This window comes from Dermacentor albipictus, chromosome 5 (genome assembly GCF_038994185.2).
Source record: "Dermacentor albipictus isolate Rhodes 1998 colony chromosome 5, USDA_Dalb.pri_finalv2, whole genome shotgun sequence".
In the NCBI taxonomy this organism is placed as follows: Eukaryota; Metazoa; Arthropoda; class Arachnida; order Ixodida; family Ixodidae; genus Dermacentor; species Dermacentor albipictus.
The window spans coordinates 34428779-34451192 of NC_091825.1; the positions used below are offsets into that span (position 1 = coordinate 34428779).

Below are 22414 nucleotides of genomic sequence, written 5' to 3' on the forward strand. Positions count from 1 at the left end.
GCGCTCAACGGTCCGCAATACATCTACGTCATGCTCTATCCTGACTTCAAGCTTGGTCACAAACCACATCGCACTCAATAGAGACAGGGTTCTACCAGTCGGCATGTTACTTAACTTAACGATACGGACAGATGCTGGCAGCAGGCTCATCCCCGCCATGTCAGTCTTCGAGAACCTTCCTGCTAACGTTATCTTGTGGAACGACTATTTGCTCGACAATGAGGTCGTGCTCACCATTTCACAGGGGCATATGCAACTTAGCCATCCCGACTTCAACTAAGAGCCCGAAAGGTAAGCATTCTAACTGCGCTCCACCCTGAAGATGTCAACCATGCCGCTGAAGCCTTCGGTGAGGATTGTAACTGGCATCACGTTGAAGGTGTAAATCATAACGCCAAAGCTAGGCCACAGTACTCGAATAATGGCCACATGTAACAAAATAGCGGGTGACAGAACGTATTCTCCAAAGAAAGGGTGTCCAAAGTCAAACGAGAAGACATGGACTTGCTGTTATTTTTGGCGCGCCGTGACGAAGAATGCGAGCAGTCTAAATTTGTTCATGAAAGTTAGTATTTCTTCCGTAAATACTGGCAGAAGTACAGAGGAAAGTGACCTTATCGTAATCCCTCGCTCTCGGGGCTCCGGCGTTTCGAACAGCACCTACTCGACTCAATATAGGGACACATCGGTCAACAAGCCACGCTCTGTGTGGTGCAGCAGCAATTTTGGTGGCCGAAAATTAAAGTGACATCCGTCACTACGTCACCCCTTGAGACATGTGTCTGTCGTGCAAACTGCTACACGGGAACAAGCTGAGACTGAGCCAATATTTTGTACACGATCCTACTCAGAGCAACAAGTTAAAACTGATCTCAGAAAACCTGAGCCAACTCCCAGATTCTAAGTTACGGTGTCATCGATTCCGGAGCGATGAAATGTTGAAGAAAAATAGCGGTCGTACACAAGGAGATCACTATGACTTTTGACTTCCACGGGCGTGGAACAAGGGAGCACAGTTAGAGCAACGTGCTCAATGTCCCAACCGAATCTTTCGTGTTAACTTCGAAACGGCCTTCGTAATAACCGATCGCCTCGCAGAGAACACGTGGCCACTCTGCCGGCCTCGTATAGTAAGCCTAGACGAGACGAGAAATCTAACTTTCGTCCTGGACGTGTCGCGGCTAAAAACAAGTGACCATGATGCGCTTTCTTCTGTGTATTCGCAGTGAGGCCGAATGTAAGAAAGGGGAAGCGCGCTTGAACATGAAGGAGCGGTAAGTGGGACGCGATGAGGAAGAAGAGTAAAACAAGCTCTGAGAGGGAACGGTGTTCCGTCTCGCTTCTTCACGAATATATATATATATATATATATATATATATATATATATATATATATATATATATATATATATATATATATATATATATATATATATTGTAATGAAGCAGACGCGCCCCTGTGTATGTGCCGTCTGAAGAGGAAGACGAAGGGCCGTGCCGTGATCTCGAGCGACCCCGTGCTTCGGACAGCCCTTGCAGTGCCTTGTTTTGCCTAGCGTTCCACAACGTCGTGAACGAGAATAAACCTCATCGCATTTGGTGGAGGTTGCTGAGATCCTTCGCCTCGTCCTGGAGCTCCGCACTCGAACCCTGCCAACAAGATCGCCTTGCACTATGCCTGATCCCGCCACCTCGTTGCCCGCTCCACCGGCTGCCACTGTCATCTGCGCCGGCGTCCCTCGTCAGCGCGACCCACCCATTTTCAGTGGGACCGCCGAACACGACGTGGAAGACTGGCTCTCATCGTACGAACGTGTAAGTGCCCATAACCGATGGGATGACCAGTCTAAGCTGACCAACGTGCCGTTCTACCTCGCCGACGTAGCCAAACTTTGGTTCTTCAACCACGAATCAGACTTTACAAGCTGGTCCGCCTTTAAGACTCTGTTTGCAGAAGTGTTTGATCGCCCAGCTGTGCGTACGCTACGCGCTGAACAGCGTCTACGCCAGCGCGCACAGCAGCCTGGAGAAACATTCCCCAGCTACATCGAGGATGTTCTCGATTTGTGCAAGCGGGTCAATCCCAGCATGTCAGAGGATGACAAGATCAAACACATCCTCAAGGGCATCGAGGACAGCGCATTGCTGATGTTGCTGGCCAAAGGCCCAACTAGCGTATCCGTCCTCATTAACCTCTGCCAGAGCTTTGACGAGCTGCGCCGCCAACGTTCCATCGCCCGCCAGAACATCCAGCACGCCGATTCCGTCTCCAGCATCGCGGTTTCTACCGAATTCACCAACTCGACCCTCTCGCAGCATATCAAAGATTTTATCCGTGTAGAGGTGGCCAGGCAGCTCTCGCTGCTGCCTCACAGTGACGCACCTACGGCAGCTTTGCCTCCAACGCTGCAGGAAGCCATCCGAAATCACATATCTGAAGCGCTTCCTGCAGCTCCTACAACCCCCCCACCCAACCCTATGAGTGTGCCGCTGGCCCATACTAACTTTGCCAACCACCCTACGTCGCTGCCGCTCAGTTATGCAGCCGTGGTTGCACGGCCACCTGCGCAGACCGCTTCCTTTCCATCGCCCATGAATCCGGCTTCATTTCAAGTTGCCCGACCGTCACCACACTTTTTTCGTCCCACCGAGACGTGGCGCACTCAAGACAACCGGCCTATCTGCTTCGCCTGCGGCATTGCTGGCCATGTGGCACGCTTCTGTCGCCGCCGCGCCTCAACTGCGTGTACCAGCTTTGACAGGCCCCGCTACGCACCACAATACGCCGCCACGCCTCCATTATCACCGCGACGTCTCGACACTGATCGCCGGTTGGAAACTCGGCGTTCCCCTTCCCCTCGTCGGCGTTCGATTTCGCCCCTGCGTCGTCGAGTTCCCACTGAAGAGGGAAACTGACTGCTGCAGTTCCTGAGGCAAGAACTGCAAATACGTCGATTTTCTCAAGACCTCAATCTTCGCCGCAAAATGTAATTACCGTTTTTGTAGAGGGAGTACCAGCAGTGGCACTAGTCGATACCGGAGCAGCCGTTTCCGTCATTCACGAGGGCCTTTGCCGCAAGCTACGAAAAGTGACTACAGCTCGCTCTGGCCTGGTGCTCGCCACTGCCAGCGCGCAGCGAATCCACCCTTCAGCTGTATGCACGGCCCGTGTCGTCATCAACGACGTTCTGTACATAATCGAGTGTTTCGTGCTACCATCGTGCTCTCACGACCTCATCATTGGTTGGGATTTCCTGTCACGTCATCATGCTGTCATTGACTGTTCACGTGCAGAAGTGTCGCTTTTACCACTATGTGAATCACTGCCGACCAGCTCTCCTCACTTTGCCGACAAACTCTGTTGATGCCGACACAACCGTACCTCCTGAGTCGTCGATGGCTGTTGTCTTGTCGTCTGATTCCGCATCTGACGCCACCGTAGTGTTCACGCCGTCCGATGTGTTTGCTCAACGCAAGGGCATTGTTCTTCCGTTTGCCGTGCTTACTGTAACCTCTGGCTCAACTGTGATGCTGGTCACCAACTACTACCAGTACCCGATCAGCCTACTGCGTGGAGAGACGGTAGGATACTTTCAAGCGGTCGACTACGTCGACGACTACGATGTTCCTGCCGCCTCCCTCCGTCACCTTGACGCCATCGCTTCGGTCTCCGGCTCATCACCTTCAGTGGGTTTTGACAAGGCCATCGACCCTGCACTTTCCCCCTCTCATCGCCACCAACTTCTCGCTCTCCTTCACAAGTTTGTCTCTTCTTTCGACTGTCATCAGACGTCACTGGGCCGTGCCACCGGTGTTTCTCACATCATCGACACTGGTTCCCACTCCCCCTTGCGACAGCGCCCGTATCGTGTCTCCGCCGAAGAGCGCCGAATCATCACGGAGCACGTGGACGACATGCTTCAACGTAACGTCATCCGTCCCTCTCAAAGTCCTTGGTCTTCACTTGTCGTATTGGTGAGGAAAAAAGATGGCTCCATTCGCTTTTGTGTCGACTACAGACGCCTAAACAAGATAACGAGGAAAGACGTTTATCCTCTGCCTCGAATCGATGACGCTCTCGACTGTTTACAAGGCGCAGAATACTTCAGTTCCTTGGATCTGCGCTCCGGGTACTGGCAAGTTCCCATGGCCAAGCCTGACCGTCCGAAAACCGCATTCGTTACACCCGATGGCCTCTACGAATTTAACGTCATGCCCTTCGGGTTGTGCAACGCGCCTGCTACTTTTGAGCGTATGATCGACACCATCCTTCGTGGCCACAAATGGAAGACCTGTTTATGTTACCTCGACGACATCGTCGTCTTCTCAACCGATTTTCCGACGCACCTCGCTCGCCTGCATGACATTCTGACCTGTCTCGCCTCTGCCGGTCTACAGCTTAACCTCAAAAAGTGCCGCTTTGCTGCAAGCAAGCTAACCATATTGGGTCACGTTATCTCAAAAGACGGCGTCCTCCCGGATCCAGACAAGCTCCGCGCTGTTGCAGAGTTCCAAAGGCCCACGTCTATCAAAACCCTCCGAAGTTTTATTGGCTTATGTTCTTATTTTCGTCGCTTCGTACGCAATTTCGCATCCATCATGGCGCCTTTGACAAGTTTACTTTCCGCCAGTAACGGCATAGCAGCATGGTCACCTGAATGTGATGCAGCATTTCAGCAATTGCGCCACTTGTTGACCTCACCACCGATTCTTCGCCACTACGACCCTGATGCTCCCACGGAAGTCCATACTGACGCCAGCGGAGTTGGCCTTGGCGCGGTCTTAGCGCAACGGAAAGCTGGCTATGATGAATACGTCGTCGCTTATGCGAGCCGTACTCTAAAGAAAGCAGAATTAAATTACTCCGTCACAGAAAAGGAGTGTCTAGCGATCATCTGGGCATTAAGCAAGTTTCGCCCATACCTTTACGGCCGTTCTTTCGCCGTTGTTACTGACCACCATGCCCTTTGTTGGCTTTCTTCCTTGAAAGACCCGTCTGGACGCTTGGGACGTTGGGCGCTTCGCTTGCAAGAGTACGACATCCGCGTCATGTACCGCTCTGGTCGCAAGCACTCCGACGCTGATGCGCTCTCTCGCTCCCCACTGACGCCTGATTTGGCGTCGTTGTCAGCTTCCTCGTCCACCCTGTCACCGTTCACCATCCCTGACATGCTCACAGAGCAGCGCAAGGACCCATCCCTTGCAATGTTACTCGACTACCTTGCTGCTCCGTCTGATGTCCCTTCGACATGAGCACTGCGTCGCCAAGCAACCCACTTCTCAGTGCGGGACAACATTCTATATCGCCGAAACTACATGCCCGACGGACGCAAATGGCTCCTCGCTATACCTCGTCATATGCGCTCTGACGTCTGCGCGTCTTTTCACGCTGACCCCCTAAGCGCTCATGCCGGCGTCGTCAAAACTTACACAAGGTTGCGTCAGCGCTATTATTGGAGAGGCATGTACAACTTTGTGCAAAAGTACATTCAGTCTTGCACTACATGCCAACAAAGCAAAACACCTACACAGCGTTTCACAGGACCGTTGCAGCCGCTGCCATGCCCGTCTCGTCCGTTCGACCGCGTCGGCATCGACCTCTACGGCCCGTTTCCATGCAGCGGGCGTGGAAATCGGTGGATTATTGTCGGCGAAGATCACCTTACTCGCTACGCTGAGACTGCAGCACTGCCAGCAGCGACCGCCCGTGACGTTGGTTTTTTCATCCTTCGCAATTTTGTCCTTCGCCACGGTGCTCCCCGAGAATTACTGAGTGATAGGGGCCGTGTCTTCCTGTCGGAGGGCATCCAAGCCCTCCTCGCTGAGTGCAGGATAATTCATCGCAAATCGACCGCGTACCATCCCCAAACCAACGGTCTTACCGAGCGCTTCAATCGCACACTTGGCGACATGTTGCGGATGTATATTTCATCCGACCACTCCAACTGGGACACCGTACTCCCCTTTGTTACGTTCGCGTACAACACCGCAACGCAAGCGACCACCGGCTTTTCCCCCTTTTTCCTTGTGTATGGCCGTGAGCCATCATGCCCTTTGGACACCATACTGCCGTACCAACCTGACGCTACAGAGTATACTCCGCTTTCCGAAGTCGCCAAATATGCTGAAGATTGCCGTCAGCTGGCACGTGCCCTGACTAGTGAGACTCAAGAACGTCAAAAGACAAGACATGACCGTGCTCATCAACCACCGCCCAACTTTGTTCCTGGTTCACTTGCGTGGCTTTGGATACCAGCCAACATTCCTGGCCTTTCTTCCAAACTCCTGGCGCGTTATCACGGTCCATACCGTATAATCGAGGCCACTTCACCGGTCAACTACATCGTCGAGCCGCTCACCGTGTCACCAGACCTGCGTCGTCGTGGGCGAGAGACAGTACATGTCAACCGCCTGAAACCGTACTACGACCCGCTCATCTTCTCCGCGCCCTGAGTCGCCAGGATGGCTACGCTTAGCTCCCGGGGCATTGTAATGAAGCAGACGCGCCCCTGTGTATGTGCCGTCTGAAGAGGAAGACGAAGGGCCGTGCCGTGATCTCGAGCGACCCCGTGCTTCGGACAGCCCTTGCAGTGCCTTGTTTTGCCTAGCGTTCCACAACGTCGTGAACGAGAATAAACCTCATCGCAATATATATATATATATATATATATATATATATATATATATATATATATATATATTACAACAGAGGAGGAAACCTGCCTGGCCTCTTGAGCACCTCGTTTAATTGTGCCTCCAGTTCTTTCTTTCTACATGTTCCTACTCAGTTACGTCCTTCTCCTTCTTTCTTTACACTTTACAGTCACTCACACTGCATGGTAGACAGGTGAGAATCACAGCACACATCACTGTCCTCTCATGCTGTGGGGAGACGAATTCTCTTCCTAAGTCGCGAGGCGTGAATAACGAAGTGGTTCTTTCGTGGTCTGTCGAGATCGACTTCGTTGTCTGCGTTGCATACAAGCCAAGAGTTGTCACCGACGTGTTCGGTGATGGTGAAGGGCCCTTCAGTTTTTACAGACTTTTTGACCGAGCGTCTGTGCCGCTTTCTTTATCCAAACCTCGTCGCCGACTTGATGTCATGGTGCCACACCATGTCGGTGATCCAAGTAGCGTTTCCTCGTTTTTTGTTCCAGCTTAGTACTCTTGCAAAACTCTCTGTAGACAGTCTCGTATGTTGTTGTGCGCGTGGAGGCCGGGAAGTGTTGACTGCATAAGCGGCCGCCCTGAGATGTGTGTGCCAGTCGGCATTTCTGCAGTATGGAACCATTCGGGCTTAGATTCTTTGATTCGTTCTTTCCGTCAGCTATTAGCCTGCGGAAGGTTAGTCGATGCTCTACCCCTAGGCGATGGAAGTACGTTCGGAGTTCGCGGTAACAGAAAGCGCCTGCCAGATCAGATATAAGTTTTTTTGGAAGTCTGTGTCGCCATTAAACCTGATCTCTAAGAATTTAATCACATGTCTGGCAACAACACCTAGTACGGCAGCAACGTCTACGTATTTTGACATGTAGGCAACGTCGACCAAGACGTAGCAATTGGCAGCTGCCGTTCTTGGTAAAGCAACGTCATGAGCTATACCGACCGCCTGGAATATAGTCCCAGGAGGCGGAATAGGTTTGAACAGTCAAGCTTTGTACCCTGGAAGCCTCATTTGCTGTAGTCAGATTTCGCATCTCACGAAATACAAGCCGACACAACTCTTTATTTTCGACCACCAAAAGCGTTCTTCTACATTGCTATAGTGACTTGTGGACCAATCTATTTTCCCTTGTGGGTGCCGTGAACAGCACACAAAATTTGCGAACGGAGTGAGGGGAGATTGAATAATAAATAATGCTATTCTTGCTTGGTCTTGCTTAAGTGACAATGCAATACCGCCCTTACTGACACGAACATTTAGAAATTGTGTCCTACCTCCACAACACTATCCAACCGTCGCTGTTCCTAGGCATATCATTCCCGGTAGGTATTCTCGACAGAGCGTCAACAAATTGATACCTAGCCCCAGGGTGATGTATCACGCTGCAGTTATATCTTGTAACCTTATAATGTACAGAGTGAACTTCTGTTTTTGCTTTTGTTTCGCAATATATCAAGTCATATCTGTGTGGCTCTCACAATCGTAAACTTTCGTTCAACAAGGTAGTGTCTGAACTTGTGTCCGATACTCCAAGCCGCAACCAAGCATTACAGTTAGTTTAGGTGGTAATGTCGCTCTGCATTTGAAAGTTTACGGCGGGCGTACGCGACACCATGTTTGCCTACATTAGTGCCGCACTGCACCAGTACGGCTGGTGCAGCGCGGCCCGGCTGGCATCAGAATGAATCTCAACGGCCCATTGTAGAGAAGTGGATGAGCAACAGGCAAGGATTCACCTTGTGTTTGATGTCTCTAAAAGCTTTTTTTCAGGGATAAGCCTCATTCAGGCATTGCTCCTTTTTTGAGTAGATCCGTGAAAATAGACGCAGTCGTAAAATTTCCTACAAACTGTCTCAAATACGAAGCGATGAACGAAAATGACTGCACCTGCTTTAGACCACTTGACCTGGAGTATTTGGCTACCAATTCTCGGGAAGTTGCTGGACGCCGTGCTCGGAGATAATGTAATCAAGGTAAGAGAACGAATACCGGATGAACTGACATTTCTCTCGTTTCAACCTGAATGCTGCAGCAGAAAACTTTTTACAAAACGCCATGCAAGATTTAAAGACGTTCTTCACTTGTACTTGCGACTAAGATAGCTTCCAAAATATATGACCTAGGCTTTCACTTTAAGAGAGCTGAGTGAGGTGTTCATATCCCGCAGGAAGGTACTCGGAGCCTTACTTAATCCGAAAGGGGCACGGTAGAACTTGCACAATCCTGAAGTAGCACGGAACGCACTTACTTCTTCGGCAACCTCGATTCAACAATACGCCGCACGTAAATAAAATGACAAAAATATATTTGAATCCCGCGTCATATCGATGCGAGGCAGTGAATGCGTGTCGCGTTGGTATGATTATTGAGCTTTTTGTGGTCAAAGCAAAACCGCATGTTGTCCTTCTTTTTGCGAATGAGGACTGCACGTGTGGCACAAGATGGTCGGATGACTCCGGTGGCTAGCATTTTTTTTACACGTGTTCCTCAATCCCAGCACAGTCTTTTTCAGCATTGTGCCGCAACAGAACATACACTTGTGAGTGCTTAGCAGTATGAATGTGGGGGAGGAGCAAGTGGGTTTCGCGGAGCTGCTCTGTAATCTCGGCAAAGAAAGCGGCGTGGCGTTCAAAGAGCGGAGCGTGGCGTTCAAAAACACAACGTAGCGTCTACCGTCGAGAAAGCTCATCGTTCGAGCATTCAGTCACTGTGAATTGAGCAGCTATTGAATGTAACTTGCTTTCGCCGCTTGTCCGTGGCGAATGGATCACGTCTAGTGAGAGTAGACGGCGTACTGTCCTCAGTCTGAGAATGGGTAGCCGGCGAAGGGTGCCTTACATTGCCACATTAAATTATGAGCTGCTGGTCGTCTCACAGCCGGTAATAAGCTCCCAGAGTCATGTCGGCAGGCAGGTCCTCTGGGACAGCAACTCCTTGCAGTTTACTTCTTCCCGCATCAGTGCGGATCTGCGTGTCTACGATGCCTGCCGGCAGTGTGCCGCCGTCTAGCCTTTAAGAGGGAGATTCCATTCACGGCTGCAGTCTAAGTGAAGCTTGTCGTCGTAGCAACACTGTGCGATCCCCTCTGGTACCCAAAAGGGCCAAGAAATTTCCGATACCATTGACATCGATGCTGATAAAAGGAACTTGCCTACCTAATGGTGGAGGCGCTATCGTGAATATTGTGGAGAGCTCTTGCAGCCATGCTTCAGATGTCCGAAGGAAGGATGTCGCCGCATGGCGCCATTGGCTGCACAAGGCACAGACGTTCGGTATACTGGATGCTAACTGTTGGCGTTTTGCACGTACGCCACCTTGCACAAGAAGGTCTGAGGCATAGTGCCCGCTGCCAGCAAAGATACGATGGAATCATAATCGATTGATTGCAGAGGCCGTCGCGTACACACTGCTACGTACACTGAGAGACCTAGGAATGGCCGCAAGCATCCAGATGCCGTAACTGGTCATTGATGTATGCTGCTACCTATATATCCCTATGGTGCTCTCACTGACGAAATCTGATCCGCATAAAATTGTTGCCGTACGCATAGGACGTTTGCTGAATGTAGCTATTAGGGCGCGGCTCCATCTTGTCCACGTTAGGCGGTTTACATCCATAGTGCTTCGTACAATTACTAGGCGGAACTGTGGCGCTGGTGTCTACGGGAGCTGCAAGCAGGATAGGTCAGTCAGCATGGCAATGATGGGTATTACATGGATTTGCCTAAACTTCCTCCTCCTGCCTTTACTACGGCTTCGCGACATTGTAATAGGGCTATATATATGATACTACTGCGTTATACATAATTACCGAAATATTACAAAAATTATCCAACAGAAGCATTCGACCTCAGGACCTCAAGCAGAGAAGCCCAATATTTAAACTACTATGCCACAGACGCATGGACAAGCTGTACGACTGTATTTACCAGCGGTTATGCATGCTTGCAGAATTGTATCGTCGTCCGCATTCAAAATTATCAACTGCTTTGAAATGTAGCCCAATTCAGGCCCAGGTAAAGCGTAATAAATCAAGCCACAAGAACGTCTGAAGCCCCGAACACGAATATCAGATAAGTCCACGTACTACCCACTATTCCCATGTGGCTGAGCGATCGCAATGTCAGAGTTCCTTCCAATAATTGTAAGAAACACTATGGTTGTACCTCTACGTTGTTAGCCAGCGCCATCCAGAGCCATGGTGGGCGGATGTAGAATGTATTTTTCTTTGCGCGATGCCGCCACGTAACATGGCAGCCTTGATGTCATTAGATAGCATGCGAGTGTTCTTAAGTTACGTGACTGCTTTTATAGGTTCACGCGTTGTGTGACGCCATCGGGCACAAAATTATGTGCCACATCCGCCTGCCATGGCCTTGAGTGTTGCTGGTTAACACCCCCGCTAAACCTAGTAAACATAAATGCCCTAGTTATTGGGCGGATTCGGTAGTGCAACCCTCGCGTAATGCGGAGGTTGTGGGCTCCGCTCCCACCAGCGGCAAGTTACCTTTTCGTAGAGTATCCTTCTTTTACAGTGAAGCTGTATTTGACTAGCCGATTCATCCGTCCATTGCCTGTACGCTGAAAACAACTCCGGCGCAATCCCATGCGCATGCCCGAAAAAAATAAGAAGCGCGCGATTGGCTGCGCGACCTTGCGCTATCTAGGTGGTGTTGGTTTAGCTGCGGAGGTAGTGACAGTGCTGCTCTCCGTCGCAGCCGCGGGCGCGTGCAGCAGTTTCTCTCCGACTCCGAAATCGGTAGGCTATGCGTCATACGTACTTCTGACGAGCACAGCTTTTAATCAGCAACGCCACGAACAGAACCTGGAACGAGCTCGTTTGCGCCGCGCCGATGCTGCAGCACGTGTACAAGAACCGACTCCTGCAGCCGAGCACAAGTGGTACCTGTGTACTGAGGATCCAGCAGCCTACTAAGCCGTCGTTTAACGAAGCGTCCGGATTAACCTAGTGATAAACACCGGGGTCACACGTTTCAGCTTCGCTGGGTAACTATCTGTACGGAGCGCTTGGGCGGTGATTTTTTAATATTTTCTACGTTTTCAATTTATACAGGAGTCAATTTCTCCAATGGTTTCCTCGCCTTCATTGTCCATTGGGTTTATATTGTCATGAAAAACGAAAAATTGAGCCCCTCCGTTTCCCGTGTACTCGTTGCTCCATGGTGAAGGTCTCGAATATGGCAGCCTTGATATGGCTGCCTCAACAACCTTCAAAGTACTCAGAACCTTCCACACACTAAAACAGAAAATGTAATCTTACCGCTCAAAGACAAATGGCTAGACAGAGCGATTCCATCGCACTATAGCTGATATGTTATTGATCTGTATAGAAGCAGATAAAAAAGCTATGGCGCACCTCTTTCATTAGTGACGCTTGCTTATACACCGCAGTCCAACCAGCCTCTACTGGGTACTCTCCTTTCTACTCCGTATGCGCACCTGCACCGAAATTTAACCTTGACGCCTCACTCTTCAACGTCGCTACTAGCTCATTGGCGTGTGTGTCTCAAAAGCTTGCCGGATGACTTCATGAATGCCGACAACGTGTTCGACACAACACAGAAACCAACCAACAAGAACACAAGCGGTGTTAACACAGCATTCATCTCGACGTTTCCTTTCATACCGGAAATGAGGTGCTGCTCTGCACACCCGTTTGTACAGCAGCTTTTTGTGAGAAGTTAATCTCGTGCTTTTTAGAACGCTTCATCATTACAAAACAAACCTAACATGTCGAATAGCGTGTCAATTCCGTCGAAGTTCCTTCTCACCGTCACTACCGTCATTCCAAGATTTTTCAAATTTTTCGTCTCAAACCATACGGTCGGTGTTTTCTGCCAGTGCAATTGTCGGCCGGGCTGCCCAGTTACAGACACTACTAATCAATTTCATAACTACTTGTCGGCCCATATTGCAAGTGATTCATCTTAGACTTTAAGTTTGTAGGTCGTATCCACTTCAAATGAATTTCCAGGGTCACAGCTGTTCCGAGATATTATTTCCCAAAGTGGAAGACGAAATACGTGGGCATTCCAGTTACTTTCGTGCGTAAATGCGTAGAGAGAGAGAGAGAGAGAAAATAATGCCGAGAAAAGCAGGGAGGTTAACCAGAGGTAGTTCCGGTTGGCTACCCTGCGCAGGGGGAAGGGTTAAGGGGGATAAAAGGAGAAACAGAGTGGAAGGGGGAGATAGAAAGAAAGGGAGACAAGCCCGAACAAAGCGCGTACACTACAGAGCGGTAGGGGGCGGCATTCTTAGAGTCTGTCGTGAAGCCCCGTGGACCGCAAGAACCTTAATACCGTGAGTAAGGCCTTCAACGCGGATGTTCTTTCGGAGCATAGGCCTAAAGCTTTTAGTTCTGAAAGTGGACGATTGTCCAACTGGTCCAGTACTCTGCACATCACTTGTCTCTCAGCACTGTACCACGGGCAGACACAGATAATGAGATAACGTCAATGCGTAAAAGAGCATCTTGGTAAAGAACATTCTTAGGGCGAATTTGATGGCGCATACTCCAAACTGACGTCATTCTGGAGATTTATTCCAAGTGTATACGCCTTACAAACTCGCTGGCTACAATTCGTAAATTGCAACATGCGCCATAAAGTAGTTATTTAGAACATAATTTGTCAATTTTCTTTTATTAGGTGAATAGCTACTGCGAATTCTCGTGCAAGTAATGTCCGCCTCTCTGAATAATCCAGCTCAAGGACTACAAATATTTTATCTGCAACAGGCTATTTTTAAATATTACATAGAACTTAAAGATGATCATGCTACACAGTGGTTTCCTTAAAGCCTTCGGTCCAGTCCGGCGATATTCAAGTAGTCCAGAGCAACCCTTGTTGCTACTGTTTTTGCTACTGTTGTCTATTGTTGCTACTGTACGGCCACACATTTTGGACCAAAAATTACTTTCATACAATGTTTGCCTGTCAATGCCTGTCAGTGTCGAAGCCAGCGTCTTCCGCTGTGATGCATAGAAAGGGCAGTCGCAAAGCAGCTGTTGAAGAGTCTCAGACACTTGGCAGCGGTAACTGTTCGGTCTGTCCACACGGCCGATGAGATGCGCATAACGTCGACTGAAGGCGATGCCCAGGTGAATCCGGTGAAGCATGCTTGCTTGGCATCGTTTTACTTTAGCCGGGAGGCGAAAAATCCTGCAAGAGTCTATTTCTCGCAGGCTCCTATACCGATCGTGTCGGTAAGCCCAGTAATCTGGTGTGCAATCTCGCATGAGTGCAGTCAACAACGAGCACATCACTTAGCGAGTATGGAATCCTTACGTCGACGGCATTAGAAACAGCGGTTCTTGCTCCCGCCTCAGCTAGCTCGTTGCCGGCAAAGCCGCAGTGACTAGGTACTCATTGAAGGTAATTCAGTGTCCGTTCCCCTGACCAACAGTGGCGTAGCCAGAAATTTCGTTCGTGGGGGGCTCACTTTGCCGCTCGGCCTCCTCCTTACCGAATGAGTCGAGGCATCTATCTATCTATCTATATATATATATATATATATATATATATATATATATATATATATATATATATATATATATATATATATATATATATATATATATATATATATATATATATATATATATATATATATATATATATATATATATATAATTCAACAACCTTGTTTACATTTTTCGTACATATGCAAGGACCAGGGGAAAATCTCAATGACGCTTTCCTTTGTTGGAATGTATTGCGCAGGAGCAGCTGTCACCGCTCGTGTATTGCGAGCAATTGCTCCGAAATTATAGTCGCAACAGAGAGCACATGTAAAAAAGCAGGAGTTCTGCAAAATATACGAGGGCGAGTCAAATGAAAGTGACCCAATGCGAATAAATGATAAACGGGGTACTTTATTTAAAAGTGGTCACCATGAGTATTTAGACACTTGTCCTACTAACGAGCCGCGTAATTCCCGTCTCATAAAACTCCTTGGGTGGCTGCCTCAAAAATCTGTAAATAACTACACGTCATCTTCCGACACGAATCTGGTTCCCTTGAGCAGTTTTTTTTTTTCAAATTTTACCAAATGTGGAAGACGCAAGGAAACAGGTCTGGGCTGCATGAGGAATGTTGCAACGTTTCCCACTTGAACTTTGCCAGTTTCGTATTAACCACATCAGCGACGTGGGAACGGGCAATGTTGTGAAGCAACATGTTCCCAATGCTCAATTTTCGACGTCGTTTGTTCTTTATTGCGACACGCAGCCGATCCGACCTTTCACAATATCTGAAACGATTTAGAGTCCCTCCAGGTTTAGAAAATTCGATCAATAATGGCCCCTAACGATCTATAAAGAAGTCAACACTTTTCCGGCTGAAATGACCGCCTTTGTTTTCCTTGGGAGTGGTGAATTCAAATGCTTCCACTGTAAGCTTTGCCGTAGTGTTTCAGGCTAGTAGTAGCGGCACCATGAGTCATCGTCGGTCACAATTGCAGTCAAAATTTCATCTGGGGTTCTTTGACTTGCACTTAAATCTAAGTACGCGGGTGTCTTCGCATTTCGCCTCCATCGAAATTCAGCCGCCGTGACCGGGATTCGATCCCACAACCTCGTGCTCAGCAGCCCAACACCATAGCCACTGAGCAACCACGGCCTTTTCAATGGTGTAGGGGATGATTGCACAGTGGCTTTGGCCCGGCCATGGATCGTCTTTGTAACTTTCATGTCCTTCTTTGAACAGTTTGCTACAATGCTTCACAGTGGCCAATGAAACGCAATGTTCAACGCATACGGCAGCCATATGGCGAATGATTTCTTTTTGGGAAACATCTTCATTTGTCAAAAACCTCACGACACCAAGCTGTTCAACTTTTGGAGTGTCCATTATGTCACGTAACCCTGTTCAACCCAGTGTATGAGAACATTAAAGAACATTTAACCTGACCTCTGCATGTCACTTGTAAATAAGATGCGTATGTGCTACGCGCATGCGTCGAAAATAATGAACCGAACCATTATTGCGTGGGGCGGGTTGTCTCACTTTCATTTGACTCGCCTTCGTACATTAGAAATGCGAAGATACAAGGTAAATAAATATGTGAAGATGCAGCGTGATACAGGGCAAAAATTGGCACTGGAAACAAAATTCACTGCGCATATACAGAAAACCTCGCAACAAGATGTTTAAATATACGTATAAGTCTCCAATAAATCTACGTACCTAAGAAAAAGTGACTATATATAATGCGTCAAACAAGGCAAATAAACAGGTTGCGCAACCACAGATTCACAGATCACAGCACCCCCCCCCCCTCCACTCCCAAAATGTATCGCGTGCGACAGAAGGCGGCGCGCTTCCTCCCCGCTTTTCTCCCTTGCGCACACAGGCGAACGCGTTGCAATCCGTCGAGTCCCCGCAATGCTGGCGGCGAGCGACTATGCATTGTTTCTTTTTCTCGTCTGCTAGCCAGAAAGCGTCCAAAACTCTGCCAGGTGAAAAGGCAGTCGGCCAGAGAAAAACGAATGCGCATCCATGTGCGCCGCGCGGTTGTCGATGCAGCACGAGAAAAACGCATGCGCTCTGGCTGGATTGGCAGCCCGCGGGTTGCGAGAACACAAAGAAAAGATGAGAAAGTGGCTTAATGTATCCTCGCGAATAAAAATCTAGGCAGAAAAATAAATAAGAACTTAGTTACAATGGTGGCTTTAGTGTATTGACATGGATGCTTTGGCGCAGGTGAAAAAAAATTCATATTCTTTTCTGTGACCTGATGGCACAAATGAACCACCACTACGCTTTGTCTCATCGGACCTCGCTGCGTGCTTTGTCAACCTGTCTGATAGTATGTTGATTTGGCTTGTCTCGTTGTATGGCCCGATGTACGACATTAGAAAGGACGATGCACCTTTGGCGTCAAATGTTTACAACAGCATTAAACCCACGAAATTCCGGAATCGAAAATCTAAAGCACGACTTTGCAAATTTCAATGCACCTTTCGCATCAAAATGTTATGAGAACTTTATACCCACAAAGTTTCAGAATTGAAATCCAAGTGCTCGGTAGATTCCGCGGCCTCCACGAGATGCCGAGACGAGCCCGCTCGCCATCAAAACGCCCTTGAAATTTTGTGCTCGGTGGGGCTCCTTGCGTTACGGTATGTCACTCCCGATCCATGGGCGTTTCGGCGAAATGCAGCCCGATTTCGCTATGTTCGCGCTAAAATGTCTAAAATGTCTTCTCGAGCATGAATTCAGGACATTCTAGACATAATCGAGCATGATTTCCGGCGCCGGAAGTTCTTTTGGTCGGCGGCGCATGACAGCACGAAAAAATTTCGGGGGGGGGGGGGCTCAAGCCCCATAACTTCATAACTTCAATACTTCAATGTGACCTTGCATTAGTGCCACGGCTCCGGAAGAATATAATTGTTGCGTAGGCGCCTGAAAGCCCCGTAGAAACCGCATATCCTAGATAGAGGTTTTCTGGGTCCAGAGAACCAAAAAATGTCCCCCGGAGTTGCTTATCGGCTTTGTCGAGGTGCCCAAGTAGATGTCGTTGGGCTTGGCGAGAAGTAGAAAAGTAAGAAGGTGACGTCGTATTCCTGTAGGTTCGTTCGGCGCGGCGACGGATTACACATAAATGTTCGTGCTGTGCGTCAATCTGTGATATGGGTCTGGTAACGTTGACATGCCTTGTTCTTTAAGTTATAGCTGATGCAAAAACACGCTTTTGTTTCATTTCAGAAAAAAAGATTGGATGCTGCCGTACTAAGTATCGACGGGGGCTTGTAAAACTTGCCAGTCTATACATTGTACAGTAAGAAGAGCTGAACGGAGGAGCTATTTTGGCTATGTGTGTCGGGAGATGGCCACCTCCGTGTGTTTCTATGTCCACACACCAACATGTAGCAGACAAAAGGCTTCTCGTACAAAAAGAAACGTCCGCACAGCTGGCGTACGATGCACCACGATGATGCAGCCATCATTGATAGAATTGAGGCCTTGATTCAGTGCCAAGCCGAATCATTACACTAGCCTCGATCGGTTTGTTCTGCATGGCGCTTGTCCCACGATGTAGTTTGCTATGCGCATAAGAATCGTGCCAGACCTTTTTAAGCAACAAATACTGCAATTTCGTGGCCATGTATTTAAAAAAGCCCCAGTATTGCCCGAAAGCCGAAGCATCGTTTGCAATAGCAAATCAGTACACACTCATACGAAGTAAGGATAGTACCTTCATCGGCCATATAAACATCGAAGCATTGGGTGGCTATCTCAAAAAACAATCATGGTGTCAGTGCACGCAAGCAAGTATGAGCACATTACACCCGACGAGCGCGGGCACTCGCTGTCAAAACGCTGGTTTCAGCAAGCGCGGTTGCAGCAGCAAGCTAAGTGATCTTTGTCTATCGCTTGAACGCAACAGCGGCGAGATCACAGCGCGCACAAAGCCGTCTGCAGATGACTTTCAAGATGCGGCTCGCGCCACCGCGCGCGGCCGTGCACAGTGCGCACTTGTTGGCGGAGTCAAAGCCGCCCCCTCCCCGCCCCCTCCCCTCATCTCCCTCCCGTGCTTACTCCCTGCTTTCGGCCCTTCCGCGGGTGAGACTTTGGGAGACTGCTCCAATGGTCGCTTCCCCTTGCGCCCGGTCGAGAAATACCCTAACGAAATAAATACCCTAACGCCCGGTCGAGAAATACCACTAAAAGCGCAGCGCGTTAGCCGGCAGTCACGTGGTATTTTTTTTTAATTTCGCGCACATTAAGGAAAGGCTGGGAAAAAAATTTGACGGGACAGTTATATTGGCATAAACAAAATATTACGATGTTTCTGAACAAGCCCTACAACTTCTGTGTTGAAAATTTTGCCCTACAGTTACTATTTAAAAAGCTAATTAAGCAATCTTTGTTATTGACCCAGCTTGGTGGATTGAAAAAAATATAATAACATGCTCCATATAGCTGATAACAATACTGCGCCAATCTGATATGCGTAGCTGCTTCGTTTATTTTTTTAATACTTGGCCCAAGTTAGCTGAAACACCCTGTATATGGGCAGATGGCCCGCCTAAATTTGTGAAGGGTTGTAAAGTTTAAATATCGACGCATATGAAAGAATATACTTGCTGACAGCGCGAAAGAACGAGACAATGGGAAAACACGAGCAGCTGATTTTTTCTGCGCTCGTGCACCCTGGTGTTATTCCCGGCTTTCGCATTGTTCCCAAGTGTGCGCAAAGCTGCCTTAGGAAATATTACAATGGTTTTTTGAGAAGATGTTGTGTTTGCGTCGCTTGGTAAGCAAACCTACGGAGTTTCACTACACCATAAAATAATTTGCTGGAGGCTGCTTACACCTCCCCGAGCAGAAGATATTGGTTATGCGAGTTATAGAGAATGTATCGCGGTTAGTGCATTCCAGACTCTATTAGCATACATGTCACCATGTCGGTAGACGTACACTTACTCAGTTTGCGGTGCAAAGCGAGTCGCGTTGAAAGTGAAAGGAAGCTCGCTGTAGTTTGCATGGCAGTGCTCAAGCGACATATCCATCCTGGGTGGCCTCCTCCCACTTCGGATGACAGCGGTAGTGTGACACAATTGGTACACAACCATTAGAAGTGTGGACACTCCAGCTCCCTGCAGGCGGGCAAAATTTTTATCTGAATTTATTGTTATATATTGAATGCGCATAGCCTATTTATTTAATAGAACCCGAGAAGCATTTCTGACCCAGTGATGCGCGAGAAACACTATTCGATGTGAGTGCACAGCGGCCTCGGCACTCTGATCCCATAGGCTTACGAGTTGGCACTAAACACGCTTGGCATTCTTGCAAGGGGGGAAAGGGGGCTGATTGTGTTGGTACATCAATACGCGGCCTTCGTTTGCTTAGCCTTTTAGAGCGTCTGGAGGTGGCAAATTGCGTTATGCGAAATGTTATAAATTTTATACCCGTGTCACACGAGGAAATTCAGTAATACAACGAGCAAGTGTCACTTCGGCGGCGTGGCGCTAGACGGAAAAACGAAGTATCTTTCGGGATTTATGAAAATGCGATCTATTAAGCCACAGGAGTTGATATCATTCACGGTATTTTTTAGTTTTAGCAAGGGCAACTGCTTTCTTATAAAAAGAAACGATTATGTACAAGAACCTCCACCATGAAAATGGAAACACTGCAATCCCGTTACCATGTCTATTTCTTTGAAGCCAACGGAAGAAAGAAATATATCCAAAATCAGAATGACCAAACTGGTCGAACCAAATGGTGAAAATGGCGGAATATATTGAGAAACAACGTTTCAAGCGTTTTCTTTTTTCATTTTTAATGTTTCGCTGATGTCACAGAGAAGCTCAGAATTGGTATAAGAGTTAGTGCGGACTCAGCTATGCACAATTATTTATTTATTCTTGAAGCATTGCTATTGAGGCTGCAACACTTCAGCGCAGCGAAGTGATTTCATCGAGCACACCCGCTTGAAAGTGCACTCCCTAGCAAGCGTCAATAAACATTTCCCTCCGACAGCCTGCGAGTGCACCACTGATGAAGGGCACTCATTCGAAGCGTCAATCAATTTGTCCGTATTACTGGGCTATTAGCCTTTTTTAAAAAATAGCTGATTGTTCCTGCTTTGCGTGTGCTCGCTGCTGGTTGACAAGTCACTAAAAGTCGCGGATCGAACTGTCTCGATCGGCCATGTCGTATTGTCGGTTGGCTGGTAGGCTGTATTCAGCATCGCACTGCATTTAAAGCAAAATTTTCTCAAATGATGATCGCGCCATTTTAAGGCGATTGGCTACTGAATGATGTAAAGCAGGATAGGTCGGTCCCAGTGGTAATGCAAATCGACGTGACCCGGGGCAAGCATGTTATACTGAGTGCAGGCGCAAGTTTCGACACAAACAGAATGTGTGGAAGCCTTTATGAAATGTTGAGGAAATGGCAGCTTGGAATAAGTGTCTAAAACAGCAGGTACGTCACTGATACGCAGTGAAGCCTGGCAGCCATGACCACTAAGAAGCGTGGTGAATGCTTCACCCGAAAACCCGAAGCTCTGCATTCTCAATATGCAGTGACAGCAGCGAAAAGGCTCTGGGTAATTTACGCGTACATACAACTGCTTCGAGAAACACTTGGTGCAGAACGGGGTCAGCTCGGCGTGTTGTGTGCGCTACAGGCTGTGGGTGCGGTAGGATGCGATTCTCGGTCTGGGAGAGACACAAGCTCGTGGCATGGCGTTTCCCGCAGAGATCATGCTCGAATTCGCCTCGTGGATTCTACTTGGAAATGGTCGCCAGAAATGGCGGCTATTTCCTCGCAAACGCCGAAGCAAGCGTCGTCTAAACCAATTTTCATATGCGCAAGGACCGCGTAATTTATTTTTCGGATTCAACAGGGGAAGAGCGCGAAATGACAAAGGGCATGAACACACACCAGCACTGACTGACGAGTGAATTCTTTATTAAAGAATCTCAGTAACCTTCCACTCTGTGAAGAAGGATGACCAGTGAAGCTGTCTATGTGGGCCCCTTAATGGCAAACTGCACCTCCGCCGCGGGTCGTCCCGGCATTGCGCTATCTACGGGATCGGCCCAAGTATGGGGTGTGCTTAAAGTCTGCTTCACCTCCACCGCGGATTGGGCTAGTATTGCCCTATCTTTGGAATCGGCCCACGTATGGGAAGTGCTTAAGGCATGCTTCACCTCCACCGCGGGTCGGCCTGGAATTGCACTATCTTCGGGATCGCCCCCGTATGGGGAGTGCTTAACGTCTGGTTCACCTCCACCGCGGGTTGGCCCGGCATGCACTATCTTGGGGATCGCCCCACGTATGGGGAGGGCTTAACGCGTGCTTTACCTCCGCTGCAGGCGGGCCCGACATTGCACTATATTTGACCACGAACACGTACTTTGTGGTCCAAGCAATAAGACAACATGGACCACTGAGTCGGAGGAGAAGGCGTGAACGGCGACAGTAAGACGAGAGTCAGATCACGTAGCTGGAATGACAACGATTGAATGACCATGACGGCCAAGGTTTGGCTGTGTGACAACGAAGGCATGACGACTGTATGACGAGCATGGCATGGCGATGACATGACGATGAGGACGATGCAATGGCCACGACGGCATCACGACCACGAACAGGTACCTAGTGGTCCAAACTATTGGACAACTTGGGAAATTGGGTCAGGGCAGAAAGCGTGGCGACGACGTCGTGGCGACAGTAAGATATCCCGATGCTAGAATGACGACAATGGAACGGCCACAGCTCATCATGACCAGAAGGAAATCCACAGTGACCTAAGCAGGTAGACACCTTGGGCCACTGGGTCGGACTAGAAGACAGACAGACAGACAGACAGACAGACAGACAGACAGACAGACAGACAGACAGACAGACAGACAGACAGACAGACAGACAGACGGACGGACGGACGGACGGACGGACGGACACACAGACAGACAGACAGACAGACAGACAGACAGACAGACAGACAGACAGACAGACAGACAGACAGACAGACAGACAGACAGACAGATAGATAGATAGATAGATAGATAGATAGATAGATAGATAGATAGATAGATAGATAAATAGATAGATAGATAGATAGATAGATAGATAGATAGATAGATAGATAGATAGATAGATAGATAGATAGATAGATAGATAGATAGATAGATAGATAGATAGATAGATAGATAGATAGATAGATAGATAGATAGATAGGCACGCACACAGGCAGGCGTGCACGCAC

The 22414-nt window shown here is 48.6% G+C and overlaps 1 protein-coding gene across 1 annotated transcript in view; it reads right to left on the bottom strand.

The window, feature by feature from the left end:
• Positions 1-22414, bottom strand: part of LOC135908108 (sodium-coupled monocarboxylate transporter 2-like) — a 121354-nt gene that overhangs the window by 57867 nt on the left and 41073 nt on the right. Inside the window, exon 7 of the mRNA XM_070539547.1 lies at positions 19117-19289. Coding sequence (XP_070395648.1) covers positions 19117-19289 — 173 coding nt within the window. The remainder of the gene's footprint in view (positions 1-19116; positions 19290-22414) is intronic.